General features: G+C 43.6%; 1 protein-coding gene across 10 annotated transcripts in view; it reads left to right on the top strand.

The window, feature by feature from the left end:
• LOC102445588 (homeobox protein Hox-C4) overlaps positions 1 to 24244 on the top strand; it is a 99871-nt gene that overhangs the window by 41106 nt on the left and 34521 nt on the right. For 3 of the 10 annotated variants that reach the window (XR_003090634.3, XR_003090633.3, XM_089774697.1), the window contains exon 2: positions 14060 to 14091. The exons of 2 other annotated variants lie outside the window; for them this stretch is intronic. Coding sequence is in view for 6 of the 8 variants with exons in the window: in XM_089774697.1 (XP_089630823.1) it covers positions 14060 to 14091 (32 nt within the window). In the remaining 2 variants the exon portion in view is untranslated. Of the gene's footprint in view, position 1; positions 2792 to 3474; positions 7259 to 14059; positions 14092 to 23233; positions 23993 to 24244 lie in introns of those variants that run through there. 5 more of the 10 variants (XM_075901642.2, XM_075901641.2, XM_075901640.2 and 2 more) reach the window with 4 other exon arrangements.

Raw genomic sequence — 24244 nt, 5'->3', positions numbered from 1 at the left:
TCCTCCAGACTTCTCATTCAAAAGTAGCCCAAAGGAGGAAGCAGACATTTTTGGGGGAAGAGGGGAGACTTTGTCTCCTTTATTTAGTCTCGTTACTGTATCGTCGAAGGGCATCACCAATCTGTGTCATACCTCTCGCTCCCTGATTAATTATTATTATTATCATTACTATTTTTTCAAAAAGGGCCGCCCAAAGTTCAAATCGTATTTTTATTGGAAACCACATTAGTCAAATCGCAGACTCAAGAATGTGGGTGGCGGTTTTGAACTAAATAAATACATAAATAAACAAACAAACAAACAAATAAGCAAAATACACAATGAAGGCATTTGAAATTGTTAATAAACACTCAGCTGTAAGCAATCACACCCAGTTTTCCAGAGTTACTTAGACCCTTTCTAGAAAGCAGCTGGCACTCAAGGGAGATAACTGAGAAGATCCACCTATGAAATAAATAACGCTATTACCCCACCGTGTATTGTAGATTTAGATCAAATGGTACGAAGGCTTGAACGCAACTTACATTTTATGTCCTCTGGGGCATAACCGGTACAAAGACATTTTATCAGGGGTACGAATATTCTGTGTCCAACACCTACTGGGAGAGAAATCTTTCCTGCAAGCCCCACCATTCTCTTGAAGTTTGTATTCAACAGCCAGGATGCGGTTGAATTCAGTCGCCCTAAAAAGATCAGGGAGGTTTTATGATCCCAGAATTGGCTTATTTTCCACCCCCGCTTGTGTACGTTACTTCAAACAGCATCAGAAAGGAGAGTAAAACAGGCATTTACAAGGCAGTAGGCTTGGTGCACAGGGCTGGAAACAGGAAGGCTAGAATAAAATCAACTGCTCTTCCCCTAGTCTGAGCTTTAATAGAAAAATTAGAACAACGTGTGTGACTGTCCTAGAATGTAAAGCAACCCGCCCTGACATAGAAGTTGTTGGTTGCTATTGTGTGTATATCATAACACGCACATCTCCTAGTGTAAAGGCGGGCCAGCCAAAATGGTTCATATTGTCATGCAAGCATTTAAATTAAACACTCTTGAAAGGGGACTTAATTTCTCAGGAAGCATCAGGGACAGGGTCCCCCTACTTCTTCCAGCAGGAAACTGCAGTGGGAAAAGGAACCGAAACTGTAAACTTTCGCCCATGACTGTAGCTCCATGACAGAAGCAACCCTGCTTAATACTTAAGAGCGTCCCCCTCCTCCCGCCCCCACATACCGAAGATAAACCATCGTACGTGTTTATTTCATTCACCACACTTGATGGGATTCACTGTCCCTGAATACTGGTATTAACCCATCGCATAACACACACACACACAGCGTGCATGTGTGTTCTCACATCTGCCGCGTAGCGCTGCCTATCACGGGAGATTCAGATGATAAATCACAGCTACATCCAAATGCACAATGTATACATATATGCAATATACACAGTATATGTGTGCAGTAGGTTAGATATGGAACAGAGGGTGTGTAATATCGATTGCACACAACGCTAGTAGATATGTGTACAGATGTATGCACACCCGGTACATTGTTCTAACAAAACAAAACATAATGGCCGAGAGGTCAGACTAGCGCGCTTTTGCGAATTAGGAAAAAATCTAAAGTCTTTTAGTCTACAGTAAATACACAAACCGATCCATTGTAATGCAAATGTGCACACAGGCACACACACACACATGAACCGTCTTCCCACCCCAACACACCTAGGGACGTGCGTTTCTCTCACGGCTGTCGGTGTAGCCACCGAATATAGGCGCGCAAAGAAAATAAAGCGAGAGCATCTTATTGCATGGATCTACGGAAATTTCGCATCCTTGGCTTTCTCCCACTCCAAAGAAGGGGGAGGGGGCCCCCGAGAGGATAAGGCCCTGTCCGCTTCTGAAACCCGATCTTCCATGTCTGAAAAGGCTGCAGAGTTGGGCACGTTTGGCCACCTCACGCCCAATGTACACCCCGAGGGGGCATAGGGAGCCGTATTTTATGAAGCGTCGTACCACCAGCTTGGCACCAGGTGACGCTGCAGACGCGTGGTCCTGGTTTTTTAACTTGGGGCCTTTTCGTCGGCTGTGCCAACATCTCAGATGCGTTTCACAGGCTCCCATCAATAACCTCCTGGGGTCATCAAGCCAAATTTATGACTGGCCCACGCCGTCACGTGATTCTATTTAAACATGCCATATTTGGGCAGCGCGCAGAGAATAAAGAAAGAAGAATCTCCACCTATAAATTCTGCACTTTAGAGAACAAAAAACCCCCCTGAACTTCAAAGGGCCACAAATCAAGTCTAATCAAAAGGGTGCAAAAAAAAAAATCCGACATGAGTTCCTACGTAGCCAATTCGTTCTATAAGCAAAGTCAAAATGCTTCTGCCTATACCATGCAAAGTTATGGGAATTATGGATCTGTGTCTGAAGTTCAGTCATCCAGGTATTGCTACAGTGGGTTGGATCTAAGCATGACATTCCCATCCTCTGGTTCTTCAAACTCTCTGGGCGGTTTGGACATGTCTTCAAGCCCTAGAAATAACCCCGAGCGACCTGCCTGCACAGTGATGGGTTCTTCGGGCCACTCTGTAGCCAGAGACGACCAGACTCCTCTGACCCCTGGAATTTACAGTCAGAAGGCTGGTAACACGGCGTTGGAGGATAGATCTAAAAGCACTAGCGAGATCAAAGCGGAGCCGGTGCAAACTGCACAACACGGAGGGCAACAACCGCAGCAGCCGCCACCACCACAAATATACCCGTGGATGACCAAACTACACATGAGCCATGGTAAACTTTCACTTCTTGATTTTGTTTCACAGGATTTGCCTTGGTTTTATAGGCCATACGGGGCAAATAATAAAAAAAACCTAAGGTCGTAAATTTTACGACTAAGGCGTCAATTGCTCGTAAAACTGTCCACTAAAAGGCTTAGAGGCTATATACGCCCAAATTTATGACAGCATAATTGGATCATAGAAACAAAACGTGTATAAAAGGCAATATTCCAATTTTTGGAGGTTTTTTTAAAAAAATGCACACGTTCTTCTAGGCTTCTCTTTCTAAAAATATGAAACAAAACCGTATAAAAAAGTCATCCCTGTTCCATCGACTTGGGTTTGGTTTTTGTTTTTTTGTTTTTACTCCTGCCACCTTCTTCAGGATAAAAATCCAGCCCATGCGAATATATTTCCCTCTTTTGCCCACTTTCTGAGTGTTTCACAGGAAACAGGTTCTCTTCTGACCAGTTTGCACACGTTTGATCTTTAAAGAAAACCCAAACAAACTTTAATCGGAAGGTGTTTATAAAAGGAGAAAGTTACACCTTGACCCTTGTCAAACCCTGGTGCTCCGGGTAGACACAGATGCCCTGGGTATAAACCAAGAGGACTTGTTTATATTCTGTTGTGTGGTTATTTATTTTTGAAACCTGATTGTTTTTGGCTTTTCATGTGGTGTCTTTTATTTTCCAGAAACAGATGGCAAACGTTCCAGAACTAGTTATACTCGCTACCAAACTCTGGAACTAGAAAAAGAATTTCATTTCAACAGATACCTCACAAGGCGGAGGCGCATTGAAATTGCCAACAACCTGTGCTTAAACGAGAGGCAAATAAAAATCTGGTTTCAGAACCGGAGAATGAAATGGAAGAAAGATTCCAAACTGAAAAGCAAAGATTCCCTCTAAGCAGAGGGGCGACTCTCTAAGAAGAGGGTCAATAAATATTTACACTAGTTTTGTTGTAATCTACCTTCAGAAAACTTTTCTTGTTGGGGTGGGGAGGGAGTCGTATTGCTGAATAGACTGTGTTACATACCCTCACAAATCCATCAGACAAAGGAGTTATCTTATTAGTATGCAAAAACCTACCCTTAGCTTCCTGCAGAATTTAGTATATAGCTCTTTAGATTGTTACTCAGTGTTCTAACCTGTACGTTCTTTTCTTCGGGGAAGGGGGGGGGGGTGTTATAATAATAATGTTGCTCAAAAACAATCCGCAGAGATAATGGGTTATATTTGATCAGTACTGTAAGAATAACAGCAATACTAACCTAAGGGAGAAAAAACGCCAAGTAAGTTGTCTAAACTCACAGAATCTTCCTTAACTGCCTGCTTAATAGAAGGAAAAAATGTTGCTATATTTTATTGTATGCAAATTAACCTCTGTATTCTGGAGCGCTGCATAAAAGACTTGACTTCTCTCCACTTTCACTTTCTGAAGTCTAAAAGAAAAATGTTTACCTTGTACGTGGGTTGGATATGGCCACAGCTTTTTTTTTTTTTCCTAGATGCACTTCTCCTCAAACACGGTAAAAACTCTTGAGACTAGTGGGTTTTTGTTTGTTGTTTTGTTTTGTTCGGGCTTAGCTTTTATTATTTTATTATTTGCATATGAAAAGAAAGGACTGGACTATGAAATAATCGACCTGAGCAATCATCCGAAATATCTGTGCAGAAGAGTAAAGCATGGAGGGGGGCAGGGGTGGGGAGGTGGGGAATGAAATGTCTGGACCTAATATTATTGTGTATTTATTTGTTGCGTAATTAACGTAGATTTGCTAAATGCTAAAAAGTATATAAAAACAAAACAATTTATACATCTTTGTTTACATGTAGTCCATTTTAATAACTTTTCCCCCCCAATAATGTACTCCGTATATTTATTTGGTGGCAGTTTCATATGTGAAAGACCATGGAACTTATATTTTGTCATATTAAATAAACACTAAAGAATGCAAAACTTCGGCGTGCCCGCTGAGATGAACAGCCCGCTTTTGTCCTTTCCTGGAGTGGCATTCAATTCCTGGTTCTAGTTTGCTTAAAAATCTCTCTTTGAGATAACAGGGGGGCAGAATAAAGGCTCTGGACATTTCTAGACCTGGAAGCTACGAGGGGTGCGTACTTTCCAATGGTGGGGTCGTCTGGCTGTAGCGTGCGCTGCATAGGAAGCTCTGAATAAAGTGAAACCCGGCTGTTGACTCCCAACGTGCAGTTAACATGGCAGCCTTGGCTTCCGCTTCTAAACCAAGTGAACTGGCTTGGGGCTCGGTATTCATGTCCCCCAACTGACTGAGGGCCTCTTCTGCCAGGAAGACCGTTTCCAAAAACTGCCCCAAATGCCTAGTTCCGAGAAACCCCCCTGCCTACACAACCTACCCCGGAACGCTCTTTGGGCAGCTTGAGAAGCAACATAAGAACCCTGGGTTGGAATGGCTGTGGTGCAGGATCTGGGGGTCTGCACAGTCCTGTGAACGCACCTGGCCTTTCAGCGGCCCACAGGCCCACTTCCAGCCCCACTGAAATCAATGGCACCCCCCCCCCCCGCAGTTACTTACGGGAAGGCAGAATGAAGTCCATCTGCGAGCAGAATGAAAACCTTATAGAGGAAAACTTGATACTTTAAAATGTATTTACAGTCGCTATTTTCTATTCATATTTTATTATTATTGTTATTGTTATTATTATTTTATTATTATACGTGATTGGCCTAATTTAATACTCTTGAGTATTGTTTTGTGTATATGTGTGTGTATGTATATATATAAAGACAGAGAGAGAGAGAGAGAGAGAGCGAGAGAAAGCAAAGTGTGTGTATACACATGAATAGGCAGGTATAGACAAATATACGACAGATATTTGTCTATACCTGGGTGTACACACACACTATCCGTATAGACATCACACACTACTGAGGTCACCCTTGGTGTGTCTTGTGAACTATTTACAGCAGAAACAAATGCTCGAAGAAGCCAATAGCTCCATAAAACTTAACAGCATTTCCTTTACACATTTCAAACAATGGAACAATTTCCTGAATCTGGAAACAAAAGTTTCTTTTCGTGACAGTCTGGAAGTCTTTAAGGGTCCAATTACTACTGCGTGCTCCAGTGTGGAGTGTCTATATGGCTGTTCTTATTAACCCGAGAGTCCTGACCCTACCTCGTCGTATACTTTTTGTTTCTTTCTTTTCTTGTTTACTTATTATGAGGCAAGTTACAAGGATCAAGCGATGCTTTCAGAAAGGCGGGGACGTTTCATTTTATTGTCACTTAACAGTCAGATGAAAATCTCTTTCCTATTTCTGGCAGAACTGTCATTTCTCCGTCCATTACAGTGAAATACTGCTAAGCAAATCAAAACTTGGTTTGTAAATTTCATGCTGTCTGAATCAGTTTTTGCTTAACGCTCTGGCCCTCTTGACTATGTGGGCCTTGGGTAATTACAAATAGAATAATAGAGTTCTTTAACTAATCCTGGTAGGTTTTTATTTTCTACCCATGCTGTGTAAATCTATTGAGAAATTGCTCATGCACAGAAAATAATTTGGCGTATACTGGTGGCTGTTCACTAGCTAAATAGTTTTGTACCTGGTCTTATTCCTCTTTATTAAATCGTCAACATCTTTCCTTTTTCTTGCTCGGTAAGCTGTCAAGAAACAATTAGACTTGACAGTTAAGGGTTAACAAAATCAGACCAATTTTTGCTGTACCTGAGGGAGGAGAGAGGTTTTGGTAGCTTATTTCTGTTGTTGTTTCTTTTTAAAAAACCTAACACACACAATTCCAAACTTTTTCAACGTCATAGTGCGTAGCAGCAGTCTGGTTTATTTATGATTAATTAGGTTAAGCCTTGCTTTCCTGGGGTGGGGGGTAAGATTTATTTCAACCCCTCTTTTTTTTTTAAAGAGTCATGTCCCAGGACTGATTCATTTTTGATAGTTTTTTTTTCTGCTTCCTCTCAATCCTTTCCCCAAGATCTCTGAAAAACAAGAAGGAAATAAAAAATGACTTACCTTTTCCGTGTCAACCCCAGTGTGAACTTAAAATGGCCCAGAAAAACCAAACAGACCAAAGTTCCATTAAAAAAAAAATCCCGCATGATTATTACTATTAATATCACCATAATTATTGAGCAAAGGCCTTTTAGTTTCACTGAGAACATGAGAACATTAGCAGAAATACGCATGGCTTCTATGTGAATTTAGTAGTTTAAAACTTTTGAAGGTTATTTATGTGGATGGCCCTAAGCAAAAGCCCTGAATGGCTCCCAGAGAGCACGTGATGTCATTAAACTAAGTTTTATGGTTTGGGGGAGCTGACAAACCCACAATATATTTACATCATATATAATCTAAACTGTCCAACCATCGCAGCTGCTAGAGCTGCTTAATGCTGGGACAGTGGGACAAGGCATTTAGTGTGGATTACGGCGTCTCAGACTGGTACATCTTACCAAATGGATCCCAAGCGTTCTAAGTAAGTTAATTTCCCTCCCCTCCCTCCCCCCTTCTGTCTCGTTTTCTGGGGGGGAAAAACCCCATTGCATCCAGTGAGTCTTATTAAAATAGAACGTGGGAATTCTGTGTATCCTATGATGGGGAGGGGGGCGGTGTTCTAAAGGCAGGACTTTGCTTTTTGTTTGTTTGTTTGTTTGCTGTATGAGAAACTAGTATGTCTGGCGTTTTAAATGACGGGGGAAGGGTTATCAAGCGAACAACAAGCAGGAACTTTATCTAGAAGGAATATCAGCCCCCTCCCTCCTTCCCCAGGGCTTGTGGAAATTAGATAAGGCCAGAAAGCTCTCGATATTACTGGGTAAAGAGCCATTCCGCCCCCCTGTCCAACCCCACCTTCCCTTCTCGACAATACAATACTGAAAGAAAGCGAAAGGTGGAAAGATTGGGCTTTAGATTCGCCCCACTTTTTTTTCTGCTCAGATCATTTCGGCTCGCGCTTGAGTTGTTGTTGTTGTTTGTTGCTGTTTTGAAGGAGCACAATATAGAGCTTGCTTCTTTTTTTTTTTTTTTTTTTTTTAAAGCTTGCTGGGTGGGGATGAACATGCGCACTGCTGGGGGGGAGAGGTCGCGCAGGAGAGAAATCTGCAAGCGTGATTCCTGCGCTCCTTTGATGCTGTTGGCAGGTGTGTTATAGGCAGGCATGAACTCTGAGCGAGGCAGGGTTGGAGACAGGCCGAAGAATTTGTAAACTCCCTGTCGCAGATAAGATCTAAGGCAATAGACACTTGGCAGCTCTGTTTTCTTCGGAAGAATATGATCCGATCGCTCATCCCTGGTCCTCGCTTTTTGGATACCTCTCCCCTGCCCCCCCCCCCCCCCTCCCCCCCCGCCGCTGCCCATTCCACAAGGAGGAGAGGTTTCTCTTCGTCGTCTTGCGTCCTTGGGTTTTCCGGGACAGGTTTCCAACTGGAACAATGCGGGAGACCCCAAACGGGGCAGGCCAGGAGTCCAAGCCCTGTTTACATGTAGCCTGGAGACAGGGATGGTTTCCCTTCGAGATAATTGGCCACAATCCTAGGCAGGGACAGTTTGGGGGCAGGCAGGACCGGGGCTCATCTCTGAAAAGCTCACTCCAAACAGCGTGTCCTGTTCAAAGTCAGAGCTGTCATATTCAGTGAAAGGGGCCGGGGGGAGGGGGGCGAGGGTCAGGGAAGGTAGCACTGACCGGTAATCGGTAAGAAATCCCAGTCGTAATTCTGCGTGTGTTGCTCCGATTGTACTTATGAGCGTGCCTGGGTTTGTTTACATGCCACATTCCCCCTCCTCCCCGGTTCATACAGAGCTCTGTGAACCTGAGTGTCAAGAGAAGTGTGTAATCCTATGGCACCGCGCTTGGGTGGATTGGGGTGCGCTCGATCCTGGTGTTAAACAGAGGACTTTTTTCCTAGTTCAAAGGAAAAGGACGGAGGAGTGTGTGTGTGGGGGGGGGTCTATCTGTGAGGGAGACAGGTCTGGAGGTGTGAAGATATAAAATGTTTGGCTGTTCAGGGGCCAAGTACATCCCACTGAGAACAATGGAGAATCACACACACACACTCCCTGGATCTAATGACTGATACACAAACACACACGTGATCCAATATCACACACCCCGCCCCCTGGGTCTAATGACTGGGACATACACAGGATGTAATGGCTGATACACACACACACACACTTCTGAACAATGGTGGTGGGGGGAGGGAAATCCATTATTCTTAATAGGAGCTTCCTGGGAGCTGGCCTTTGACCCAAAGGGTCCAATTCTGCATGCTGTACACCCCACAAAAGAAGCCAGCGGAGGAGGAGGAGGGAAGGAAGGAGGAGAATGCTCATTAAACTTTAGGGTCTTTGTCTGCCAAACCTGCATGAAACGGGGATTCCCGGGGAAAAAAGGAGGATTTCCACCGAGCAAACAGCCTTCCTTTTCAGGAGGGGTTGGAAAATCAGGACTCTCCCTCCACTGGGAAGGTTGTAACCTCCCTCCCCGGGCAGAAAAGCAAGAACTGTGACCATAGGCCCTTGTTTGTATGCGGAGGCCAGATGCCTTCACGTGGGTGCTGCTGATGTTACTTAGGGTCTTCATACATGTTTAAAAGAAGCTGCCCAGTCCGTGCGGCTCCCATCATGGGTCTGGTCCCCTCCGTACAACCCCACAATCTCACATCCACTCGCGCTCAATTTGATTCAGGCCTAACGACGCCTCCCCTAGTGATGGGCGCGGGGACACAGATTCACCCCTTGCTAACAGGCAGAAAGGCTTGCTGAGGACTGCAGAAAGGTCTGGGCCCGGTTCTGTTCCCCTTCACTGCCGAGGCCCGGAGGAGAACTCCACCTGGCCTGTGGAATTCCCACGCGCCTTCAGAGAGGTTGTTCTCTGTAGAGGAGGAGGTGACATCAGCCATCCTCATTCCGCTGGGAAAATTACCTTGCCTTGAGTGGGGCCAGGTTTTCACATGGGTGTGCTAAGAGCAGCCCAACTGTAGTGCTCTAGTGAGGGGCAATTCTTACTGAAGTGTATGCTTATTTTCTCTACGCAAAACCCCCTGGGTGTCCAGTATTTACCTCTGTGTATATGTAGATACTATGTGCGTCCATGCACCCATAAAATCACCCTGCATGTGTATTCAGCCTTCAAAGGGTCACACCCAGTCATGGGTGTCTGTACAGAGATCTACTCATACATATTCATTATAGAAAAAAACCACTGGGCCTCATTTACTCTATGTGTAACTTTATTTACTTCTGAGTAGTTACAACATGGGGCTGATTTCTGTTTGCAACCTCGTGGTTTTTTTTTTTTATATTTGACCCGGTTCTCCATTATGGGCCAAAATTTCCAGAACCGTAGCCTCATAATTAGGACCAGATTTTTCCAAAAAGGCTCTGAAGCCAGAAGCTCTCTGGTGTTCCCCTTATGGTCTGTTTTTTTCCCTCCCCCACCCCCAAAGAGCTGCATGTCCAGCCTACCTCCACAGCCATATGTGTGTTCCTCTGCCCTTCCCCCACTTCTGGGTACGCCTGGGTTAGCTCTAGGGTCCCTTCATGGTGCGGTGGGGTCTGGCGTGAGAGCTCTCTCCTGGGGAAGCTGAGATGGGTTTGGCCTGCTCTCTGCAACAAAACTCGGACTGGTGAGTCGCTCTCGGCCACGTGGGAGGGGGTTAAAAAAACCCGAGGGAAGGGACTCCCAGCCAGCAAACGCGGAAGCTTAGAACTGTAGATTCTCTGGGGCCCAAAGCGCAGCTCTGTCCTGCAAAGCGCTGGGCGAATTCGGAAGGTGCGCAGCTGTTTCATTTGCTGTGGGCCTCAAGGCAAGCCGAGGGGGGAGCCCGCACGTGGGTTTCCCCCGCTTTTTCTTGCAGGACCTCCAACTTGTTCCAGGTCCAGGAATAACACAACAAAGGGGGTGCTGGAGTAGAATAGGCCGGAGGCTTAGCTGTACTCCAGCTTTGTGACGGCGGGAGGCATATCCAAACCTCCCCCCTCCATTTCTCCATATAGAAATGTTATTTTAATATCTAGCGGGACCAATCCCCTCCCTTTACCAGGGAATCCCCCCCCCCCTTGGAACCAACCCGGTGTCTTCCCAGAAGCTTTGGGTCTGACAACGCCCTTTTCTCTCAAGCGCCAAGATCCCAAAGTTTCCTCGCGTTAAGAAGTTTCTTCAGAAGGAGAAGCGGCACTTCTGAAGGTCGTGGCTGCAAAGGATAAGAGCTCTGGGTTTCAACTCCGATTTGCAGAGGAGGGAAGGGTTTCTCGCGCCCAAATAATCTGATTCAATTGGTTTCCACCTGCAACTCGCATCCCCAAAGTCCATTATTTGTTTGCGCTTTAAGAACAAGATTGATCCGGGCCCAGACTGGCTGGGTCATTTCATCTTCTCCAAGAGGGGACATTCTTGCCCGGTGAAATCTCTACTTTTAATGTAGGTTCCTCCAGAGCTAAATATTTCTGAAGTGCTTTGAGGAATGCAGTGTTTGCCTTCCCATCCCTATGACTCGTGGCTGTATTATTATTTTTCTTAATGTGTATGTGGTGGGCTAACATTTCATCACGAGAAGATGGAAAGTTTTGCCTGGAAGATTTGTGGACTTTTAGCCCAAGGATCACACCAGGCATGCGCAGAGTGGAGTCACGTGGCCCACTGCTCGCCAGTCAAAAGGGGGGAGAGGTTGCACACGCCCTAAAATAGATTAAAAACAAGACAAAAAAATTAAACATGTTTTGAGTAGCAGAAGCGAATGTGACATATCAGTCACCTTCCTTTTGCTTCCCTCCCCCCAACATTAGCATGAGCTTGCGGTGTTATCTAAAGTTGCACCGTTTTGAGAGTTGTTTTTAATTGGAACAGAAATACAGTCCAAGTTTTGCCACCGATCCAGGTTAAATCACAGTGCTCAGATGTACTCATCTTTGTGTGCGGTCAGGTTGGGATATTTACAATTCAGAAGCACTCTGCCTGCTTTGGAATTGAAATAGAGCTAAAACCTACTTCAATGAAATTACTGCACAATATTCACACGCAACATTTGAAACGACCTGTTTTGGGAAAGGAGGGGGGAAATGGCGTTGAAATAACAGCATTTCCTGGCATTTTACTACGTTCAAATCCTACATATCGTCCTGGGAACATTTATGTTACAGGTAAACAAACTAAATAAAATAACAAGAACCAAGGAGCCAGAAAACCATGAGTTAGCAGTTCCAAAACTGCAGCAACTGCGAGTCCATATAATTGGGTTCCATCCTATTATGACAGTTGGGATACTTTATTATCTATTGTCAGACGCAACCAACATCTGTGCTCGCCTTGCACAAGACTTGCTGTGCAGAGACCCTCATTCCATTTAAAAAAAATATAGTAGGGTTATAACTTTTTAATCCCCTTCGGAAGATTATATAGGAAAGGTTTGGAGCGGGCAGTTGCCAGAGATATGTGATAGCCCTAAAGCAAGGTTTTATCTGGTCCTTTACAGCCACCATATTTGATCTGCCTTCTAAAGAGGATGCCCAAGCAAAGAGAAAGTAGAGAGGTTTTATAATAGGGGCAGGTCTGAATATTCCCAAGCGAATTGGTGTGGACTGTCTAGATGGTGCTGGGTCCTGCCGTGAGGGCAGAGGACTGGAGTAGATGATGTCTTGAAGTCCCTTCCAGTTCTAGTGTGCTATGATTCTATGAAATTCCCAAGCAAGGCAAATTGAAGGAAAGAATATTTTCCAGTTGTCCTCGAAAGAAAGAAAGAAAGAAAGAAAGAAAGAAAGAAAGAAAGAAAGAAAAAAAGGGGAAATGAAACTAAGCGCATGTAATTCACTTTCCTTTTTTTTCTATGCTACATCCGTAATGAAAAATAACCATTCAAGGCGTCTAAAAGTACGTTGCCGGGTATTGTCCAGGGTATTAAAAGCGAATATTGGTACAGTACTGAGAAAGTCTAGAATGCTCTGAGATGTGTTATGGGCATTAAGATATTTAAGATTCTGCGAGTCTTACACAGGAAGAAAGTTTTGGTGCGACTTCAGATGTAGATTATATTCTTTCCAGAGGGTCTTTCACTGTTTAACTCTTTTATGATTCATTAAACAAAACCTCTCCAGTGTAGCCGGTACATTATTCCCATTTCTTCAGCAGATTTGGCCGCTTTGATTGTTAAGGGCGAATGACATTGTTTGAAAACTGTGTTATGTGTCAGGATCAATGCAATAGCCACAGTCAACATTTGTATTTGCCATTTCCCTACCGTAGGAATTTTTTTTTAAAGAAATCATCTCTTTTTATAAGAAATCATGTTGCGTGCGAATGGCCCATAGGAGCGAGTCCTAAATGCCTTCGAATATAAGGTTAGCGAGGCGCTGGGGAAAAAAGGGAGGTAGAAGGAAGAAATTAAACTAGCTAGCTAAAATAAGGTGCACTCCAAGGGTGAGGTGGTCTCAGGATGCTGGCTTCGGTTATTCTCCCGGTGGTTTTTAAACATCGCCTTCCCCCTTTTCTTTTCTCTTTTACGAAGCGCGGTGCAGAAATCTGCCTATGCAGATAGTACGGAGGGATTGATTGTATCGCTTTAGCATCTGATCCTCAAAAGCGCGCTCCTGTCAAACGATGCTTTGATCGGAGGTTTCCCGGTCCAGCGCTGAATTCCGAGTTACCGATTTTTGGTAAACGTGCGATTTCCCTTTTTCCCTTATTGCCCTCGCACGAATGCCTATCCGTTCACGAGATGGCTAGCTTTCCCCAGTGTGTTCACCCCCCCCACACACACACTTTCTCTTCATTGTTCCACTCACCAGACTGCTGCTTATATTATTTTTAAAACTCCATGTTTGTTTTCCTAGCCAAACCAAAACGTGATAGTAGCCGAAGCGCACGATATTTTGATATAAATGAAGAAATATCATGTTATTCTCCCCTCACTAGAGTCTTTGCTCTGCATCTTATTCATTTTTTCCTCTCCTTTAGTATAGATCCATAAAGACATATTACAGACACAGACACACAAAATCCTCTCTTGGCACTTAACAGATTTCTCTAATTCATGTCTCAACAACAAAATAATCACATGGGAAGGGAGAGGTGCTACTGTTGACCTTTCTATTTATTTCTGTCCGCGGCAGGATTAGAGTTTGCTTGAGTTTAGGTAACATGAACTGGAGTGTAATCTACAAGGAAGTGTAGTCAACTTGCAAAGTGCTCCAGTCTGCCCACGGCTGGCGTGTATGGATCGTCACGTTAGGGCATTAGCTTATTGTATCTTTCTTTAAAAAAATGAAACTTTCTTTTCTGTAGGTTTGGCCATGACAAAATGGAGAGAAACACCAGTAAGTACTTTTCTTTCTCTCTCTCTCTCTCTCTCTCTCTCTCTCTCTCACAAAACCAGTGTCCTTGTTTTTTAGACTCACAAGCCGTGGGTGCTTATATTTTGTTTCATCTTTCACAAAAGGGGTGGCTGACTAGACTTTTATTACAGGAGGTTTTTTTTTCCCCTGTCAGGAAAGGAGGGGGAAGAGGGGGGTTGTAAACGCAGGTAGGTGTCCGTTTTGATCTGTCGCTAATCACAGGAAGTGAGGGGTCTGTGTCTTTAAGGTTGTAAATTCCACAGATCTGTTTTTAGTTCCATTCCCAAAGGTACCTCGCGGGAAAAATGTGGCTTTTAAAAATTTTTTAAATAATCTCGTGCTAAGATCTGGAAATGGTCGATTACGCCCAGTGTCCATCTGCACTATTCTCGCTAAAAAAAAATAAACGAAACAAAAATGGTTGTCTCTCTTAGCTGGTGACCCAGCCTCATGTGAAGGCAGAGACAGTGGGAATATAGGTAGCCCCAAGTATCTCCCTAAAAACGGTCTTCAGGCCTCGCGATCCTTGTTAACTCCATTTGCCCTAAAAAAAATGAACTTATTTTGCTTAAACATCGCCCAAACAGAGGTCAAGTGAAGGTTTCCTGGGGCGGTGGGCAGCCTTCACTGTTGTTGTGATTGTTGTTGTTAATAATAATAGTCCGATTTATCCCGTAGAGCTTGTGTTAGGTTTCCTTTTCGAGTATTCCGCTAGGTTGATGGGTTTATGTAATTAAAGACAGGCTAGAGGTTGGTGGTTGTTTTCCCTCCCTTCCTCTCCCTTTCCTTCTGCTCCATATTGTGTACTTTTGTGGCTGTGATGTATGGTATCCAGCAGGAGAAAACCATACTTTACAAACATGACTAGGATTTGTGCTCTAACCAGGCTACGCAGTAATGAAAATAGAAACCCACACACACACTGGGCAGTTTTCTGTGGAACTCAGAGAGCGAAAAGGTTAGGTACATGATCAGTAGGCAGATAGAGTAAGATTTTGTGTGTGTTTTCTTTACTGCTACATCTGGTTAAATACACTTAAGCCAGAAACTAACCGATTATCAAAGCGATCCATTTTGGACCCCCTCGTGAAAATGAGCGTCTGTGTGTATAATCCGCGCTGAAGGCTAACTTCTTTCTGTGTGGTAGTACTGAGTATCTTTCAGAGTCTTTTCCGCTCTGTCTCTCTCTCCTCGGCATGGTGAAAAGTGCTATCTCCATAAAATAGCATTGTGTGTGTGTGTGTGTGTGTGTGTGTGTGTGTGTGTGTGTGTGTGTGTGTGTGAGAGAGAGAGAGAGAGAGAGAGAGAGAGAGCATTCAGCCAACGTGGCCAATGAATTATCTAATAGACATTCTCCAATTAAAAACAAAAAGACCCCCCCCCCCATTAGTTTTGCTTTCCCGACCCTTTGGCTAGGAATAAAACATCTGAATGTCGGGGGCTAGGGAAATATTTACCCATAGACACAATGTGACACGTTACATCTGTCTCTGCTTTTTCTTGGGTACCTGTCTCTGTCGAAATTAATTCTGTAGAGAAAAAATATATAAAGCTTTAAAAAAATCCAGTCCAGGCTCAAAGTTGCTGGTCCATGTGTAAGGGAAGAAGTGAAGTATGAACAAACCGATATTTTATGTTAGGTTCCTGCCATGCGGCGCTGCCTGACTTCCTACCTAATTCTTCTTAACTTATTCCAAATGGCTGCTTAAACTAGGATTTTGCGGGTCTAGGGGGCCTGTTATGATGAGCTCTCTGCTGCCTCACCTTCCCCTTGCTCCTGGAGCTAGCCCCAGCTGCTAAACTCTGGGTGGAATCCCACCCATCTGTTGCCTGCCCATCCCATGGGGAGGGGGGTGTCTATCTCTGGTCCCCTGGCTGTTTACCTTGCCCTTTGGCCAGGTTTGGGGTGTGAAACCCCTTTAGCTTTTCCAGGATTCGAACCCATTATTCAACGCATCGGAGGCCCAATTGAGCTGAGCCAGTCCTCGCGCAATAAGGCAGCCGGGTCCTTATCAGGTTTGAATTGATGCTAGCGGCCTGGTTCTGTATATCATTCCTGAGATTTCTCTTGTCCAACTCCGCGGCTCCTTTGGCTTCTGTGGACTTGACTAATGACTGCTGCAAACGACAATGCCTGCAGAATTCTAATCGGCGGGATGAGTCGAGCCACACTTATTTACACTTCTTGAATTTATTTTTAAAACACGCCACAGCCGCCGAAGTTGAGTTAAGTCCTGCCTGCTGCTCTGAAGCGCCCACCCTCGGAATTACGGGAACTAATAAACGTTTTATTAAAAGGTTTTGATGGAGTCACCTTGGGGATTAACTAAGATAATAGTTTATGGCACAGTGCAAGATTAAACTGAAAGTACCCTAGTGGAAAAAAAATAAACATTACAGATAACAAGAAACTCATCTTCAACCATGATGGTCCATTGTTGCCATTCTCCATCGCCCAAGGAAAGTTATTTTGTAACATTCAGATATCTCATTTGGAAGCTGAAGGCAATTAAAAGGTTTCTTCAGAATTCCCTGTGTCGTCTTGACTCGTTAGTACACACCAGGGTTGTGAGTTTATGCCTTAGATATTTGGACAGAGAGGGGTGATCGACAGAAAATCGAGATGGGCAGAGCTATCCACAGATAGCATTGGAAAGCAGAAGAGTCAAGTCAACATAGCAGCCAACTTTTCCTCGTCAGTCCTCCTTAACTAACTCCCAGTGCCTCGTAGAACTGTGTTCATCACCCTACACCAACATTTCTACACACACAGTTGTGGGTCCGTCGCTGTGTGTGTGTGTGAAGTATGCATATAGGTGTGTTAGCTGTGTGTGTAAACATTCACAGGCAGAGATATGAATAGGTATAAAATACTTCATTTGAGATACGGGATAGGTAATATTTACATTTCACTTCATAATATATCTGATGCATTTAGTATATAGATGCACAATACACTGTGTGTAAATGTGTAGTTATGTATAGTGCATGTGTGTGTCAGTCTTGTACCTTTTAAATATAAAAGCCCTATGCATGACACTGGCTAGGAGAATTGATATCTGTAAGGTTTTAATAACAGTTAGCTATTGATTCAGGCGCTCGCCAGTCTATAACCTAGAAGGAGGAAAATCTTGGTACATCTCATCTAATTAGACCCTACCTTAGAGCTAGCTCTGGGATGTGCAGTCTGGTCATTCGAACCCCAAGGGTTCTCTGTTGCTGCCCTTTGCTTTAAAAAAGTGTCCCGTGATGGCTTCGCATCCCCAGAGAGACCCACCACCGAGTTGATTTTAAATTGCGAAGGGTGTCAGGAGTGACTAGCAACCTGAGGCCTATTATTTCCCCATAGACTCCGATTCAGAAATCGGCGCTTTCCCTTTGCCGTTTACACGGCCACAGCGTGCTAGGGCGCCTGGAAGTGTGACCCCCACTTCGCCCGAATTGTTGTCCCTTGCGCCAGCGAAGAAGGGAATCCAGCGGGGAGAGGAGGCGTTTTGGCAGGGCGATATGCTGGAGGGAGGCTCTTTCTGGACACGAAGGCACAGTAGGGTTTGTCAGAGTCCCCTGAAGTGAGAGGACAACGTAGCCAACTCTAATACTGACCCTTCAAATTGAGGTACCTCTCCTGGGCGGGTTGGGATGGTTTTCTAGTCCCCTGTACAATTAAAGTAACTAATATTCTCCTTCTCACCCGCTCTGCTGCCTTGGGGGCTACGCCCCAAACCTCTTTGCTCTAGGCATCTTCAAAGTCCTTGTCAGAAGTAGCGAGGTGCTGTCACTGGCAGAATCAAGCTGTAGAAACGCACCCTCTGTAATTATAAAAATGCTCGCTCTGGGAAAGGATTTCGAGGCTGAATGGGTTAAGCTAGTAAGTGCCACTCAACAAGAAGCTTTCTAGAATAATACAGGACAAGAGCTGTCTAAAGTGTGTATATATTTCCATCCCATTCCATAACATCCACCTAACTTCCCACTGAACAGCTCTCTCGGCACCTTCTCACCCCTCCCATACCCGTAGAAGACCAATGTTTTCTTTTCAACTTAACCTATGGTCCAGAAGCAAGAGATGAGTCATTACAGGTATTGTTTGTGTAGAAAAAGTCAAGGAGAAACCCTATCGCCTGTCTATAATTCACTTAAAAAGATCCTCCATCAAAGGTGGGGGGGGGGGGGGGGGGGGGGGGGGGGGGGGGGGTGTTTTTTTTGGTCTCCGTGCTGAAAAGGGTACAGAGACGGGTGTATTCAGAAACGATTGATTATAACTAAAATATATATTTTCAGCCTTTTAAATAGGGTTTAAGGGGCTCAAGGAGAGAAAAAAAAAAAGAAGTGATCATTGTAGCTATGTGGATCATTCCAGGCAAGCAAATATTATATAAAAGTATAAAAAAAACCTTTATTGATCCAGGTTTATTAGTTAATTTCATTTAAAAAACAGTTATTCTTTAAGGACCATCTTTAACAGGTATGGTTTCCTAGTTCTTACACCTGCAAGACATATATTTTCTTTTCGACCTCCATGAAATCACACGAGAAGTTATAAAGAATGGACACAGAGGTTGTTTACCCATCCTGGGTACTTTGATCTATTAAAACATAATCCTATTTTTTTAAAAGCAAGAGTTTGTTTCCTACGGAGCAGCAAGTTATTTTTAGGCCTCTGTATAGCTCAGGTCCTGAAGGGTTCATGCACTGAGGTCCCATATAAATAACAACAACACTAATAAAAAGGGATTTGTAATACAGATTCAAATCGCCTCTCAGCGAAAGGGGTTCTTAAAACTAGATTTTCAGGGGGGTTCTGGGGGAAGGTGAGAGAAAGAAAACCAACAATTTCTCCAGCATAAAAATGAAACATCAAATTAGTTTGCCTCTGGGCTTCATTTTTCCCCTTCTACATTATAACTAGTTATTGAACTAGCTAGAAGATCTAAAGGCCCTTTGTGAGGAGACAAATTTCAATGGAGTTCCCCCATCAATAACTCCTTGGCAGTGACCTATTGGATCAAGTCAAACAGTTGAGGTGAAATTCGGGTCACGCTGTCTAACCAATATTAAAATGGGCCCACTTTTTAAAAAGCCACTTTCAACGAGATTTGAAGAAAATTGAATTCCCGGGTGGAGTAAAAAAAAGGGGGGGGGGGAGAGAGAGAAAGAGAGAGATTGAGAAAATGGTTTGCATATTTTTTTTTTTACAAACAAACAACAGGAATTCATCTTTAATATTTTAGGAAGAAGGGGTAAATATTTACATTATTACAGATTCAGAGACTAAAGAGCCTAAAAAGAAAAATGCGAAGGCTAGTACTTCTGGTGACATGCTCGGGTTATTAAAATCGTTTTAGGCCGATTCATTACTTTTACTGACAACAGAGTTAAGAAAAAATCAATTAAACATTTGCATATTTCTTTGCATAAATTAGACCTGTCTATTTGCATTATGAAGGAACAAAAAGAAAAAAAGGTCTTTTTGCACTTACTGCTTTCAAGTTGTTAGAAAAATTAAAATTTAATTAATTGCATGTCATTGCATATGTCACAGAAAAAGCAACTATTTTTTTCCTGCAAGGAATTGTCTGCCTTCCCCCCACAGCACACACACTAATGTAACATATTGTATAATAATCGCCTTAAAATAAACCCTTAAATGCTTGAAATAAAACTCTACTCAAATTTATTTCCTTCCTCTGAATCTCAAGAAGAGATAGTTCATAGTGTGCGGTTTGCTGTTTTATTATTATTATTAAACCTTGCATAACAAAACCCCAGTAGATAGATACTTCATTTTTCTAAGATGCACAGATTGCTAATGGCTTGAGGTACAGGTTACCAAACGGTCAGTATGGTAATAGCTAAGACAATGAATCCGCAGAGACAATAGTGACTTATTTTTCTTCAGTACTGTCAGAAAGGCGCTTTGTACTCAAAAATGTTCTCGAAATGGTAACCAGATCTATATTTTGCAACCTGATTCCTGGGTAGAGAAGGAAATAAAGACCAGAAATTATTTTTTCGAGGGGCTATATTTCTCTTGGCGTTGGCAGTCCGAAACTGTTTGTCGACATTGTTGTGTTGGCTGGGGAAATTGAGGCGAAAGAGAGAGAGAGAGAGAGGGGTCGGAGGGGAGGGTTATAGACAAAAGAGCCAGATTCTTGTACAACTATTCTTAACACGTCCTTGCAGACTTATTTTATGGAGAAAAAAATTCTGCCAAACACTTAAAAGCAGGAGGTTCATCTAAAAACTAAGAAAGAAAGAAAGAAAGAAAGAAAGAAAGAAAGAAAGAAAGAAAGAAAGAAAGAAAGAAAGAAAGAAAGAAAGAAAGAAAGAAAGAAAGAAAGAAAGAAAGAAAGAAAAAGAAAACTGTGTATGGAAAGGGGGATATTTTTGTGCATTGTTTAGAAATAATGTACAGGAAACCAAAATAAAAGGGGGAAATGAATTTAGATAGACAAGGCAAAAAGGCCAGGCCCTCCTTTTAAATAAAAAATTATCATTCTTTTAAATATCTGCAATTAAGTCCAAAGGCTACAAGAATAGCAAGTCATTGAAATAAAATTGCAGTTCTCCCTTGGCCATCTGGAACAATGAGCCAAAAGCTTTTTTAAGCCTTAGAACTGTAGGTCTTTAACTCGGTGGTAGAAATTGGTTTGGGTGACCTTCGCGCCTTGGATTTTTTTGAACTCTTTAGTTGTTGTTTAGGATAATCACCTAATATTTTCGTAGAGAACTACCTGTAGGTATTTTTATCCCTCTCATTTGGGGCTTACCCGGATTCATATATTTAAAAAGACATGCCTAGCTAAAATTACTTTATTAACTCTACATCTTTAGTCAATATCTCCGTAGCCTTGGAGTAAAGTTTTTGCATCAGTATGAACAATAAAGGTCAGAATCCAGCACGAGTCCAGGGTTTTGGAGAGCCTGAGATATCGCCAGTGAAAAGGAATTTACTGGATAAATTGGAATCCATGTTTTGGATACCAGAATCCATTTCCACTAATGTCTTTGGCATGATTTTCCCCCTCTTTCCCCTCGCCACTTTTCTGTAGAGATCGTTCTACTTGATGGGACACCTCTAACTTTAATAAAGTAGGTAAATCCACTGGGTGAGCAATTAGGCCATGGGATAGCCATGCCAATAAAAACCCTACATGCTAGGTAATAACACACACACAAAAAATGAGTTTCCACGTGCAACCGTGCCAAGAGACATAGGGGTCTGAGTCTTTGTGCGAGGCAGGACGTTCAATCACACATATGCAATGCAAGACACAGCTGTAAACGTCTGAAGCAACATGCTTAGTGAGTGGTCTTTGCCTGCTTTCCAACTTTCCTCCAGCCAGAGAGCATTATTTCCAAGCATCACCCACCCCCTCAAACCTCAACCCCACACGTGCCAAATTACACAGTCGTCTATATGGACCCTGTAGAATCGAATTTGTGTGAATATCTGAGTCACAAATTCGTCTCTAGGGGAGTATATGGACGATGCCAGAGCCTTGTAAAGTTCTGCTTTCTCCTTTGATTCCCTTAATTGCAGCTGTTCTAATTAAATCCTCAAATACTGGTTATGTCATTTTAAAAGGTAGTTACTCAAGTGCAAAACAGCTTTTGCCTCTGCCAGGGCAGGCGTGGGGGTGGCTTGTTAGAGGTAGGCTGAATAATAATGATGATTGGGGATGAGGATCATAATAATAATAAAATCACATTATTACTTTTCATATAAAAGAAGAAACAGCAGAAGTCTCCGCCAACAGCACACACAAAAAAAGCCCCAACCATTTCATGTGACTGATTTATGGCGTTTTACAACCCCATAAAAGCTGTAGCAATGAGCCAAAAGCCGCCGACACCGCTGGCACGTTTAGTCTAATAAATAAAACATAAACAGTTAACTTTATGTGTCACTTTTATTGTTATCAAGTAAAATATGGCGATGCCCTGCAAGCTATGATTTTCAGCTATAATTGTTATCAAGCAGTACAAGGGATTAATCCGACTCCCTCTGCCCCTCTGCCTAGTGCAAGCCATAGATAAAACCCTTAATTGCAACAACTGCACTCTCCAAAATATTTGCCATCGGTTTCCAGGTTTTGTACCTGCACAGGGCATCTGTTTATCCTGCCATCTGGGGCGGGGAGCCTTTTAAAATATAGGTTACAGATATCTCAGTCTCCCCCCCCCCCCCAACACACACACACTCTTAAAACAGCTAGTTAAATGGGTCTTTTGAATGGAGGTTGCAAAGGAAACTAATTCTCTGCTTGGTTGTGGAGCTATGAACCATCTTTTTCTTTCTTTCTTTCTTTCTTTCTTTCTTTCTTTCTTTCTTTCTTTCTCTTCATGCACGTGTATCCCATGGAACTTTGGGACGGGCAGAATTCTGAAGGGCGAACCCAAAGCCTACTCACCCTGCAAAAGCCAGTAGGAATAAAAACACACCAAGTAGTTTTGCAAAGCAAAGCAATGGGCTGTCTCTCCAAGAGCACTCCTGGCTTCTGAGTGGGAATCAAGGCGGCGTAACTATGCTCTTTAATACACAAATAGATCCTATCCGTGTTCAAGGAAATGAGGTATCGCCTGAGCAAAGGTTGAGAGCGTCCAGAGAACTCTTAAATTACTCAGCCATGATTTGCATGTTCCCTTTTAGCTCTCAGGTAACTGGTTCTCTTCCACCCCCCACCCCCACCCCCACCCATTGATATATGTGTACAATATTCCTTGATGGGGGGGGACCACATTTACTGACAAGGGCACTTAACCTGCCTTATGTTCTTTAGGAGTGGGGGCAGTTCTGTACTCCAGAATGTATTTAAAGTGAAAAATGCCACATATTCTGGGCATCTGTGATAGCTGATCTTCCCATTTAGGGCTTGTTCTACTACTGCGAGATCGTGGAGTGGGGGTGGAAATTCTACGGCAGATGCCTAACATCCAGCCTACGGTGTGTGTGTGTGTGTGTGTGTGTGTGTGTGTGTGTGTGTGTGTGTGTGTGTGTGTGTGGTGGGGGTGGGCGTAACATGAACAATATTCTCCACAGGCATCTCCCCCTTTACAAAAACCGGTAGGATTTTATTATTTTATTTTTACACATTTGTCGGGGGGGGGGGGGGGGGGGAAGGGGGTTGGTTGGTTCTGCTCACCATCCTGATTTCTTTGCTCCCAGTTGTGAGACCACACCAACAGCAAACAACAACAATGCACACACACACACACACACACACACACACACACACACACGCACACGCACACGCACAAATTGGATACATTTTGAAAAAGCTTTTGGTTCCTTATCCGGGGACTCGCCTGGCTGGTGTGATTGGCCGCGGGAGTCACATGGTGAAAGTAACTTTACGGGGTCGCCCGCTTGTAGGAGGGCTTTATGGAGCAGAAAAACGACAAAGCGAGAAAAATTATTTTCCACTCCAGAAATTAATGATCATGAGCTCCTATTTGATGGACTCTAACTACATCGATCCGAAATTTCCTCCATGCGAGGAATATTCGCAAAATAATTACATCCCAGACCACAGTCCGGAATATTACAGCCGGACAAGGGAGTCCAGCTTTCAGCATCACCATCAGGACTTGTACCCACCACCAAGAGCAAACTACCCAGAGCGCCAGTACAGCTGTGCCAATATACAAGCTCCAGGCAACCCAGCCGCGCACCAAAGGGGCCATGGGCAAACGCAAAGAGGCCACCACCTCCCAGAAAAGCCGCAGCAGCTCTGTGAGCAAACTGCTCTTTCCAGTTCCTCCACCTCTCCTTCCCCAGCCCCTCCAGCCTGCAACCAGCCAAACCCCGAGCATCCTAACAACACAGCTTCTAAGCAACCTATAGTCTATCCATGGATGAAAAAAATCCACGTCAGTACGGGTAGGCAACTTTTTTTTTCTCTCCTCTCCCTCTGCTCTGTCTTCCTTCCTCTTTTCACACCATGCTCTCGCTCGCTCTCACTCGCTTTTTTTTTATTTCCTTCCCTTCCATGAGAGTCTTTGGGTTAGCACAATTGAGCTGGATTTACGACTCGGAATGGGTAATTACACCCACCATAAATTTTATAGCCAACCTAGTCTGGGCAGTCTTAGCCATGTGGTTCATTCTGTTATGTATGTGTGAAACTCCGAA

Source organism: Pelodiscus sinensis, chromosome 31 (assembly GCF_052426305.1).
Source record: "Pelodiscus sinensis isolate ZL-2025 chromosome 31, ASM5242630v1, whole genome shotgun sequence".
NCBI lineage: Eukaryota > Metazoa > Chordata > Testudines > Trionychidae > Pelodiscus > Pelodiscus sinensis.
This window is presented reverse-complemented; position numbering and strand designations above follow the sequence as displayed.